General features: G+C 33.0%; 2 protein-coding genes across 6 annotated transcripts in view; both read right to left on the bottom strand.

The window, feature by feature from the left end:
- Window positions 1-411: 411 nt before the first annotated feature.
- On the bottom strand, window positions 412-6,310 carry LOC132904730 (uncharacterized). Of its 4 annotated transcripts, none has more exons than XM_060955444.1 (13): window positions 6,239-6,310; window positions 5,556-6,083; window positions 5,302-5,499; window positions 5,089-5,230; window positions 4,529-4,752; window positions 4,305-4,436; window positions 3,392-3,628; window positions 3,132-3,214; window positions 2,617-2,821; window positions 2,292-2,433; window positions 1,640-1,836; window positions 1,383-1,564; window positions 412-814 (listed from the first exon to the last, which is right to left on the bottom strand). In XM_060955444.1, the coding sequence occupies exons 2-13, from the start codon at window positions 5,574-5,576 to the stop codon at window positions 679-681; spliced, it is 1,899 nt and encodes a 632-aa protein (XP_060811427.1). In that variant the 5' UTR covers window positions 5,577-6,083; window positions 6,239-6,310; the 3' UTR covers window positions 412-678. The 4 variants fall into 4 exon arrangements, with proteins under 4 accessions (XP_060811427.1, XP_060811428.1, XP_060811429.1 ...); XM_060955445.1 differs by lacking the exon at window positions 6,239-6,310 and having other exon boundaries at window positions 5,556-5,813; window positions 5,920-6,163; XM_060955446.1 differs by lacking the exon at window positions 6,239-6,310 and having other exon boundaries at window positions 1,422-1,564; window positions 5,556-6,163.
- LOC132904732 (proton-coupled amino acid transporter-like protein CG1139) overlaps window positions 6,301-11,150 on the bottom strand; it is a 53,912-nt gene continuing 49,062 nt past the window's right edge. For both annotated transcript variants that reach the window (XM_060955448.1, XM_060955450.1), the window contains one exon: window positions 6,301-10,453. In XM_060955448.1, coding sequence (XP_060811431.1) covers window positions 10,212-10,453 — 242 coding nt within the window. In that variant the 3' untranslated portion in view covers window positions 6,301-10,211. The remainder of the gene's footprint in view (window positions 10,454-11,150) is intronic.

Here is an 11,150-nt window from a genome sequence, read left to right as displayed (position 1 = left end):
AAGTCTTCCTTAATATTCATATTGTGGAATTTTTAAAAAGAAATATATATATATAAATGGATAACATAAACGTTTCTATCTACGTTTATGCTACGTAATCGTTGCCTTCTAAACATTACTCTGCAGTTGTTGTATAATATTTATATAATTTTTCATTTTAATCTCTATCAGCAGAGGCCAAAGACTTAAATATTAGTATTTAAATTAGTTTAAATAATTATAATATTAGTATTGAAAAACGAACAATTGTTATAAGGTAGAAACTCATCGTGTTTATTATTTTGCACAACTCAGCTTGAAATAAACGAATACTTCATTGTATAAATCTTTCTACACATATTATATAATATATAATATTATATATTATAATATATTTATATAATAAGGAATAATAATTATTAGTAACGGTAATTTAGTAATAATGGAAATATGAAATATGTTTGTTATTTTGATATCTTATTTTGATTTATTTCCGCAATTTCTTGATCTCTTAAAGATGACACGTGAATTTTTAGTTACTAATTTCGCTTACGTTTATCATACGCTATTAATTTCTGAAAACATTTCTGCTTCATCATACTATTACACAGTGACTACGGAATCAGTAAATAAATAGATAATAAATTCTAAAGAAATCATCGGAGTTGAAAGGTTCTGTCCGAACGGATAAAGATTCGTTTATTTCGTAATAGACACTGTTCCTTTCTGTAATCTTAGTGCTTTTTGTTTTTCCAGTTTCTTTCGTAACGCGTCAATCTCTGGTGAACTAACAGGCTGTAATCGTTGTCGTGATTTCATCGGAAAAACAGCACGCCTGAAAATGAGTAAATAATTGCTCTTACAAATCAATTTTCTTCCCTCTTAGTATCGTTTCGCTACGATGACTTTGGCTTTGCTAAAATAAATTTAAATGTGTTTTATCGTCTATCATTGTCTCATTAAAGGCGCGTTAACGCAATATTTCATTTTATTATTTGCGAACCCTTCAATTTTTTACATTTTCAGAATTTCAAATTAGTTGTTAAGCAAGAATATTACGTTTATGCGATATTTACGTATTGCTTCGGTTCTAATTATGAGAAACATTGCGTTACGTCCGGTGACTCTCTACAGTCGAGGCGTCCATCAGTTGTGCAGATATAATTGAACGAGTCGCAATAAGCCTAAGGAACGGCTTTAACACATTGAATTAAAAAAAAAATCAGCCTCCTGTATCGCATTTTGTGTCATTTCTTTTATCAATAAAATTTAAATAAGAAGGAAATTAATTTCCTTTTCCTCGTTTTTAAAACTCATTTCTTTCACTTTATATATCGTTTTTGTCGTCAATAAAATACATAAATGTTAGTAATTCCTCCATATTTTTACTACGATTAACTTACCGCAAATAATTAGCGATATGTAATAGTTTTACAACTAACTTGCTCGCTTTATATTCTTCGAGCGCTTTTCTCGTTTCGTTGATCAAGTTTTTCTGCCTTTCGCGTTCTCGATGAATAACAGATTTTCTCTCCTTTGTTTCCTCGTCCAATTTCATCTTGGTCCAGAATAATCTCTCTTTCAACTAAAGGAAGAGGAACGCTCGAGGCACGATAAGCTAATCGTTAATTATTAATCGTTTAATGGAAATGCTACGAACCTCCGCCAAGGACATTTCACAAAGGAGACCTAGACCGCTTGATTCCGTTGGATCGAAGTCCTTGATCGATGGCAATGCCCGTAAAGATTGAAGCGTCTTAATTTCTTGGATCAATTTAATTTTCCTGCGAGTTTCTTCCTCTCTCTGCTTCACCAACTGGGCTTTCAATTGCCGCGATTCTTCGGTCACCTCCGCGGCTGGTAGTTCGAAAAATTACCATTTTATTCATTTCTCCTTAATATTTTTAATGAAGACGTATCTTTATTAATATTCGTTATAATGGAAATTAGAAATGAGTCAGAGTACTTCATTTACGAAAAAGGAATTGGCCAAGGTTTATCCTCGATGTAATACATAACTTTTTAATTTTTCCTTAAGGATATATTTTTAATGAAGACGTATCTTTATTAATATTCGTTATAATGGAAATTAGAAATGAGTCAGAGTACTTCATTTACGAAAAAGGAACTGGCCAAGGTTTATCCTCGATGTAATACATAACTTTTTAATTTTTCCTTAAGGATATATTTTTAATGAAGACGTATTTTTATTCATATTCGTTATAATGGAAATTAGAAATGAGTCAGAGTACTTCATTTACGAAAAAGGAACTGGCCAAGGTTTATCCTCGATGTAATACATAACTTTTTACCTTTCTGCCTTTTCTCGTCGACCATGGCATTGAAAGCTTCACGAGAGGCATGTTCGACTTCGCGGCATTTTTCAACGATCTCCATCATCTCCCTGTTGTGATTCTCTCTCCATTTCTCTAACTTGTCGTAAAGTTCTTGCTTCTTTAAGAACAAAGTAACGAGAAAAGAAAAATTCATATCCACTAAAGTATTTACGTAAAAGAGATGGATCGTTGATAGAAACTTTTACGTCTGATTTTGTCATTCCTTTTACTATGTTACACAGGAATATTAAGATCGTCCGTGATCATTGGATAAAATACACATCTTCTATCAAGCGCATACCTCCTTTCGAACGCTTTCTGCGTGCGCTTTCACATCGTTCAACAGCGATTGTTTCGCAATGAAAGCATTCTCACGGGTTAACAAAGCCAATAGATGTTTCTCTTGTATCTTCAACAACTCTTCCTCTTTTTGTTGCTGACGTCTTTCTTCTTGAAATTTCAGTATCGAAGCTGGATCGGTACCTCCTTCGGCTAATGATTTCAATCTACAATTTCATTAGAAATTCAAGAATAAATATAATTAGGAAATATTTGAACACGAGGAGAGAAGACAACGCAATTAAATATTTTATATCTTCATGGAACTATATATATATATATATACATATAAAGAGTTAATTGCAAAAGCAATTAATATTTCCTGTTTATTACATTTAACCAATAAAACAGAAATAATGCACAGTGAGATACAGAAATAATTTATTGCATAATATTCATACTTGAATTAATACTTAGTATGTCAAATTAAAATTAATTTATCTTACTGACAGTGCATTCGTACACCGATATAGTTACCTTTTTATTTCTTTCTCTTCCATGTTGATCACACGCGCGCATTCTCTCAACGTCGAAGCTGCTGTCTGTTTTACTTCGACTGGCTATAATTAATAAATTCTACGATAATTTATAAATAGCTGTGATCAACTTTCAGATACAAGAAAGATGTAACAGAAGTTTGATTTCAAACCGATTCAAATAAATGGGAAATTTAAACAAAGTTATAAAAAAAGGATAAAGTTTGGATAGACAGCAGAACGCGCCAGCATTTTCTGCACCTTAAATTTCGGAACCGATTTTCCCACGAAAGTTGCCTTTGGTTTCTCTTCTTCTACCGAGTTGTCTGAATCTTTACGCCGATAGAAACAATTTGGTGCATTGTCGTTCGCGTCCTTCAACAATTTCATGGCATTTATCTTGTTAGTTGCGCTCAAAAGCTCCAATTTTCTCTCCGTTGACGGTTTAAGGTAATTCGTCTTTGGAATTTGACGCGTGAACTTCATCAGCGACAGGTCCTATCCGGGATATGAGTCTTCAAAAGAGGAAACCTTAATTCAACGTCTTTAACTTATAAGTATAAAGTTAATTTAATTTTACCGACTTCTCCATACCTATACGAAAAGAAATTTTATGAAAATTTTCGAAATTTTTTAAAAAGGATAGGAATACCTTTTGTGAGTCTTATCGAGAATTCTCGTAACCTTTTTTGTAAAAAAAAACCGTTTGAGGTCGTTTGGAGGTCGTTAAAAGCCACCTAGCTGGCGCTGAAGGTCAATCGAAGGCCATTACTCGCTACTTCATAATCAGCGGTAAAGACTATTAGGTATAGATCGTTAAAAAGGTATTCGAAATTGTTTAGAAATCTTAAGCAATGCCATCCGATCTTAATTCAAAGATGAATCACAGTTAAATAACTGGAAAAGCAATTTAGGTCGACTTGATTTTTATCGAAGGTAAATAAAGGAAGATCGAAAGTCAGGCGATTAATCAGCGAGTTAAATAAATGGCGGGAAATTTCAAAATGGTGCCGTCAGTTATTAAGTCTTAATAAGAAAAACAAGTCTTAATAAGAAAAAGCTTCAATCGCGATACCTAACTAACGAAAGAATTGCTAAATTAAATATACTCCGGAAATAAACGTTAATCGCATCGCTACAATAATACTTTTCAAGTTTTAACTAAGTTACTCACTTCAGGTGTACCGGGTGGCACTTTCAAACGCGTTCTTGGTCGATTTAAAACGTTCATAAACACAGGAGTAGTCAATTCCTTTTTACGAGTCTTCGTATTTCGCATGTGCTGCTTTAAATGCTCCTGAAGTTTCTTCGGATCGATTAAACGACAACTTAATTAGAACGAAACTCGTTATCCATTATCTCCTACAGAACCGCTGTAAAAAAAACGGTAGAACGAACCTCTAAACACGGCGTTGCCTCTAAAAATGGCAGAACCAAATTTCCCTCCACAAAATCTTCCTCGAACGTCAGGCAACCCTTCTCGTGGAAAAGATTGGGAGTTTCCGTGCGAAGAAGATACGCAACGAGCGACAACATTTTCTTTACTTTAAAGCGAACGAAGCAATCGATCGAATCTTCGAAAAACAAGCTGCATATTCTGTATGATAAGACGTACACAAACACTGAAAAATGAAATTCTTAACTAAATTCTCAAATAATAGCTTTATTAATCAAAATAGATAAATTATACTCGTCTTCCGAAGAAAGAAATATACTTGCGATATTTGTTGCATATATATTTAACATGAATCGAATGTCATTCATTTTATTTTCCATAAAGAATTATAGAAATAGTTATTCTCTGGTTATTTCGTTACGAACCTTTTGTTTCATAATGCAGAGTAATAAATAAAGCGAAATTTATTCGAATTTTCGAATATACAGTTACAACGTGTTCTAACAGCCACAGCCAACAGTGTATATCGATGAAATTACATTTACAATTAAATATAGCTTACCTATGATCTGAGGCAAGTCGTTGTAATTGCGACAGTTCTGTTTATCCAGATAATCTTTACTTATTGATTCCAAGAAAACCGCGTAACGAACGATATTCATGAATAAATCGATGACTACATTTTGCAACGAAACTGACAAAGCCTTAAAAATCCAACATATTTATATACTTGTTCCATGAGTGATTTTGGTAAAGAGATTTCTTTAAATTTAACCTTAAATTCTTCGATATTCCTGAAACGTTGCATAACAGGATCGTGATGAGGTTTGCATTTCTCTCTCGAGCCTTCGTTAACAAACAAACGAATGCAAAACTCATCTGGACTTAATTCTTGTTTAAACGACGCGTACACGTCCAAGATCTCCATCAGTGGGATGAGAATGTTTAATCGGAAGACGTTGATTTTCGTCAACTGAAAGAAGCAACGTCGTGTAAGTGAAAATTGAACACGTAAAAGTAAGATTATACCTCTTCCTCGCTGCAATCCATTACTGAAAAACGACGGTTACTTATCCCTAATTTAATAAACCAGCATCTCTTCTCTGTCTCGGATATACGAAATGTTTCGTTGGACTTCAGACCGCGAAAGAGCTTTACCGATAAGTTCAGGACGTTTCAACGAATAATTCGATCTAAGCCATTCCAAAAACTTGAATCCAACTTCAAGCAAGTTGTTAGTTTTAAACTCTGACGTTCCTTCTTTAGAAAATAGTTCAAAGATGTTTCCTGTGATCGTTCCATTACCAAATAGAAAAACACACATAGTCGATGAACATTTAGCAGAAGCAATCAATATCCCAAAGTTTAAATCAATTTCGAAGCAGGATATTACCTGCAGTCTCCTGTCCTCTTTCTTAAAGATAATTTCAAAATGTCCTCTGATATATAAAGCACAAGATACAAGACACAAATTGCTAAATTTCAGACAAGATGTTACTCGCAAACTTTTGTTTTTCTTCTCAAAAAATAATTTAAAAATCAATCTTCGACGATCGTCTGAAAAACAAAAAGAAGATTCACGCGACCGATTGATATTTCCTAGAAGTAATCGATACTCGAAAACTCGAATCACGTTTCTTGCAACGGATAATTCAACGATTCGAATAACTCGAAAATTTAAATTGTTTTTCAAAGAATCAGTAAAAATATACCTCCGATGATTATTTAAATAATAACGAAAAAAATCCACGGAGGCCAATCGACATTCGGTAAATCAATTTCGAACGACTTTATTTGTCAACGATTCGTTGATCGACCAACACAGTGGTACATGAACAGACAACACGTTTCGTCTCGCACGTTTATTAACTCATTCATCAGCCTCCCTTCGATGAAAAGTTCATCACTTTACACCTCTAACATCTTAGAAAAAGAAAAAAAAAGGAAAAAAACAGGACACGTGACAAAAGTATCTGTACGTATAAACTATCCCTGAGAAAGAATTTGTACTCCGAGGCAGGGCAATACATATCGTTCTCGCTGCGCCGTTCGATGGCTTTTAATCGCCTTAAAAATGGTTAACCCATTCACTGCCAACTAAGAGATATTTCGTAATAAGCGTATGTACCAAGATTGCCAACTATCAGTTATCTCGTAGGGTCTTTTTCATTTTCAAATTACTATAAACGCCGTTTTATTACCGTGTCTGCGATTGAATATTACTAGATTTTGTGAAATTTCACGTTTTCTTTAAAAGAAAATGTTGGCGTCCAGGGCAAAACGCTCTAAATTTGCCTGGCAGTGAGTGAGCTAATACTATCACGGTACAATGCATCCTAAGGAAAAATTCTGGACAAATCCATCGTCAGACATTAGACGCAAGCTACTGTAAAAATTATCGATCAATAAATTCTTGAAAAATATTATTTTTAACGATGATACTCGGTAGATTTAATTTCTTTACAAGGAACACCACTACCTTTCACTTCTCTACTGATATCTCACTAGTATCTCGCTAATATCTCGCTATTTCTAAATGCGATAAAACGAATAGAAAAGTGAATTTTTTGTATTTAGTATTTGTTTTTCGAAGAGTCCCGCGTTCTTAATTATTTCAACTGATTTCTCTCTACTCATTGGCAAGTTGTGCAAAATGAAATGGAACTGTGTTAGTAAGCTTGCTCTCTCGAGGCTCGTGTACTAGAAAAATTGTTCTGTATATTTCTGAAAACACAGGTATCGAAGTTTTATACTGTTTCGATTTGATTTTTCGCATACTTTTTTTCATTATTCTTCTCTTATCTTTGTTTAATTTATCACGTTTTGTTTTTTGTATCTATATATCTATACACATATAAAAAGGTATTAAAGTAAAATTCGTCGATCGATGACACTATATAACAACAACATTGTCGAACAATGTACAATTTCTCATTGTTTCCTGTACCATTCTCTTTTATAATTATCGATCATACCGCGATATGCGAATAAATATAATATACATTGAGTCGGCGTTACAATTATTACAAATGAAGACCACTGTAGAAAAACATGGTAAGTTCATATTTGTACATTTTTTATTTTAATGCCAGAGAGAATACGCGAATGTGGTAGCTGAAGAAAAGAAAAATCTGTTAGGTCGAAAGATACAATAGCGATATTAATAAGCGACAGCTACAAAGCTTTTCATAAGATACAGAATTTGTTTTTCCGTAAAAGAACAATGGCGTAACTAACGTTACGACATATTCTATATTCTGCGGGTCGTTATCTTTTAAATATTTAACAGCACAGTGTTATTCAAATAAGAAGATCCTCGAATCTTAAATTATTATTCCACAAAAAGTGGAAAACGTGGTTTATCATGTCTTTGCCTGGTGGTCTTCAAATACATTTGTTCGAAGAATCTCCAGTCGTTGCGAGAGAAAAGAAATTTACGCTTTATAAGAACTATAGCACAAGAATTATCATCTTACAAGCAATTGTTTTAACGATAATCGTTTATGACAATCACAATGTGTAGAAATCATAAAAATTTTTATCAGTGCCAAGACCATCGGTAGCGTAGTACAAAATGACTAATATGACCCAGCGTGATGTTGATATCTAAGTATTTAATACAAATTTGTTTTCTCTGATTAAATCGTACAGTATATTTAAAAAATATATTCGCTTCGCTGTCTCGTATTTAAAACGCTGATCACTATATCACAGCTTTGATACAGTTCCATCCACGTAACTATAATACAAAAAATCACAATCAATACGTTCGAACAGAATTCAATCAAACTTTTAACTCTTAACGTGTACTATTGGATTCGCAAGGGGCGATTTAATCCCATACAAAGTAAGAAAGAAATTTCGGGCATTTCACGTTGCATTTTCTACTTCATCGCAAAAACTAAAGAGCACAAAATAAAATTTATCTTCTGTATTCCGCATAACGGAAACCATTAATCGCTTTTATCGCGTGAAATGTAAATTCGAATGTAAATTCAACAAAATGACGAAGAAATGAAAATTAGCGATACAGAAATTACCGTACGTAATAACATTCAGTGACATACCATATATCAAATTCTTAAAGTCTTAAATACTTAGAAATTAAATGATGTAATATAAATTATTACGTACGATCCAACGATACCAATTAAAAGTTAAAAGTCACGCAATATTCCATCGGCGAGAAATTACGTTTTCGAATAAAATCCACGCGATTGTCTTTTCATATCGCATGATCGTCGAGTATGATCATTATCATTATAATATTGTACGCTTTTTAACGTCTATCGGCCAACACTCTGTTTTGTACATCATTTTGATTGCTTTCCTTTCTTGTCGCGTGAGTTATGTATACATATATATATATATATATATATATTACGCGAGTTCGCAGTAACAATCAGTTTTCACCTTTCTTTTTTTTATTAAAATACGTGTATCTAATCGAATAATCTATACATCTATCATATATATAAATCTACGGTTATGTCCTGTTCAGGACACGAACAACTAACACTGTTAATTATTCATAACATAGGCGATGATATATTACAGACACGTATTACGCGACATACAATTGATCACAAAAATATCCATATTTTATAAACAGTGATGTTTAATTTAAACAATTAATCTTTTTAACTATTTCTTTTCGTTATAATTCAATTATAGGTAATACGAGGACGGCATATACTTACGCGTTGGCCATTAATCGATAAATTATGCGCAGATTTTTAAGATCGAGATATTTGAACATCTTTCTTACATATATCTATGAAATATTTTCTCTCGTAATTTCAATCTACCAACGAGATCCACTTTAAAATGTTTATTATTCGTTAATCGTCAAAATTAAAATGGTAAGGCTTTGCAAGAGTATTTAAAAGATGCTCCATCTTTCGTACTAAGTTCCTAGTATACGATATATTGCTATACGGTCTATTTTTGTTTTCGAATCACGAGGCCGTGTATTACTACTGTATGAGAAAATAAAAAATAGTTGTTGAACGAAGATCTTGAATTATTTCTGTTTTCATCGACATGTCGTCTCAAGGTGGTCGAACCACTTTCATGACCAACTGTATATCAATGTACAATTCGATCACAATTACCAATTTCTCGAAAACTTCTTCCCCCTTAAATCAAGTAATTCTTAGAAAATTAATCCATGGAAAACTATTTTATTTGCCCGAAATCGTGCTGTACTCGATATTAGCACCATTCTAATATCGACAACAATACGACGAACGTAGAAATTGGTAACTATAATCCCCTCAAGGACACGAGATTTGTTACCCTGTTCGTGGAACTAGAAAAATTCGCATTATCGATTTAGAGACGGATCACAGATAACGAAGTACCCTTTTCTGAATGCGGAGCGCGAAAATTATACTAAACGAAGGATTCGAACAATAGTGAATGTAACGCGCAAAGATTCGTATACGATTCGTTAGGGAGAAATGTGGTAGACTAATAAACAACATTAACATTAACATTAACAGTAATCTAGAAAATTAAAAAAAGAAAAAGAAAGAAAGAAAGAAAAGACCGGCTCTGTCCAAATGAATAATCATTGCCTATATGATCGCGTAGATGTCATGATCCTGATAATACCGCGCGTGTATATATATACATACAAGTAAAAAGTATATTAACAACGATTTATACAACGAACTAGCCTAATTACGTGCTAAACGCCTTAATGATCGACGTGATGCTTTCGTATGTCCCGGTAACGAAACCGAGAAGACCGATCAGTACTATCAGGATATCTTTCGATATCGTAAACAAGCCCAATGATGCGTTCTGCCAGCATACAACCATTTCGATGATCGGTGGAAATACGAGTGCCAAGGCGGTGCTGCTTACCGCACCGACCAGTGATATGAACAGACCCAGTTGAGGTATCGCTTCAGCTAGGACAACTGTAATTAGATATAACAGGTAAAATTAGTATGAAATATATTTAACGTTAATTCTAGGACGTTTGAAGGAGAGTCAAAGAATGTCCATAGAATTTCAAACGTTGGTAAACCCTTGAAATCCTTCAGCGTCCTAAGGTCAAATTAAATTATAAATAGAGATTTGACATTAAATTGGTATTTTTCTGAATTTTGCTGAATAGATTACGAATATTTACGTAAACTCATATTTTCATGACTATATTGGCCAAACAAACCAAATTCAATCAGAAATTGTTTTAACTGTTAAGAATTATAATAAATACTTTAATAAGTATTAAATACTTGCTAAATACTTAATACTAAGTTCTTAAATACTTGTTAAATACTTTAATAAGTATTAAATACTTGTTAAATACTTAATACTAAGTTAAATACTTGTAGCTATATCGAGCGTATGTCGAGTGAGAATAAATTAAATTCGGTTTGTAACCGGAGGATGAAAATCAATTACAACGAATAATCCACTTTTTAAGTAAAGAAGGTTTGTAATTTTAAGAAAGATAACGTCAAATCGATACTTAAAATAAGAAATCTTCTTAAACGAGACCGTGATCGGGTCGAAGGACAACAGGAGGCTAAGAAAAGGAAGGATGCTGTGAAAAAACTTTGTGTTTCAGAGTGTTTAAAATATTTTTTTGTAGCTGTATTTATACGATTT

The sequence above is a fragment of the Bombus pascuorum genome, chromosome 2 (genome assembly GCF_905332965.1).
Source record: "Bombus pascuorum chromosome 2, iyBomPasc1.1, whole genome shotgun sequence".
Lineage (NCBI taxonomy): Eukaryota > Metazoa > Arthropoda > Insecta > Hymenoptera > Apidae > Bombus > Bombus pascuorum.
This window is presented reverse-complemented; position numbering and strand designations above follow the sequence as displayed.

Coding starts and splice junctions, on each gene's coding strand:
- LOC132904730 (XM_060955444.1), bottom strand. CDS start 5,576: ATGGATTGCAGCGAGGAAGAG. Junction 5,500..5,555: donor TGGATTGCAGCGAGGAAGAG/GTATAATCTTAC, acceptor TGCTTCTTTCAG/TTGACGAAAATCAACGTCTT. Junction 2,822..3,131: donor GAAGAGAAAGAAATAAAAAG/GTAACTATATCG, acceptor ATGAAATTGTAG/ATTGAAATCATTAGCCGAAG.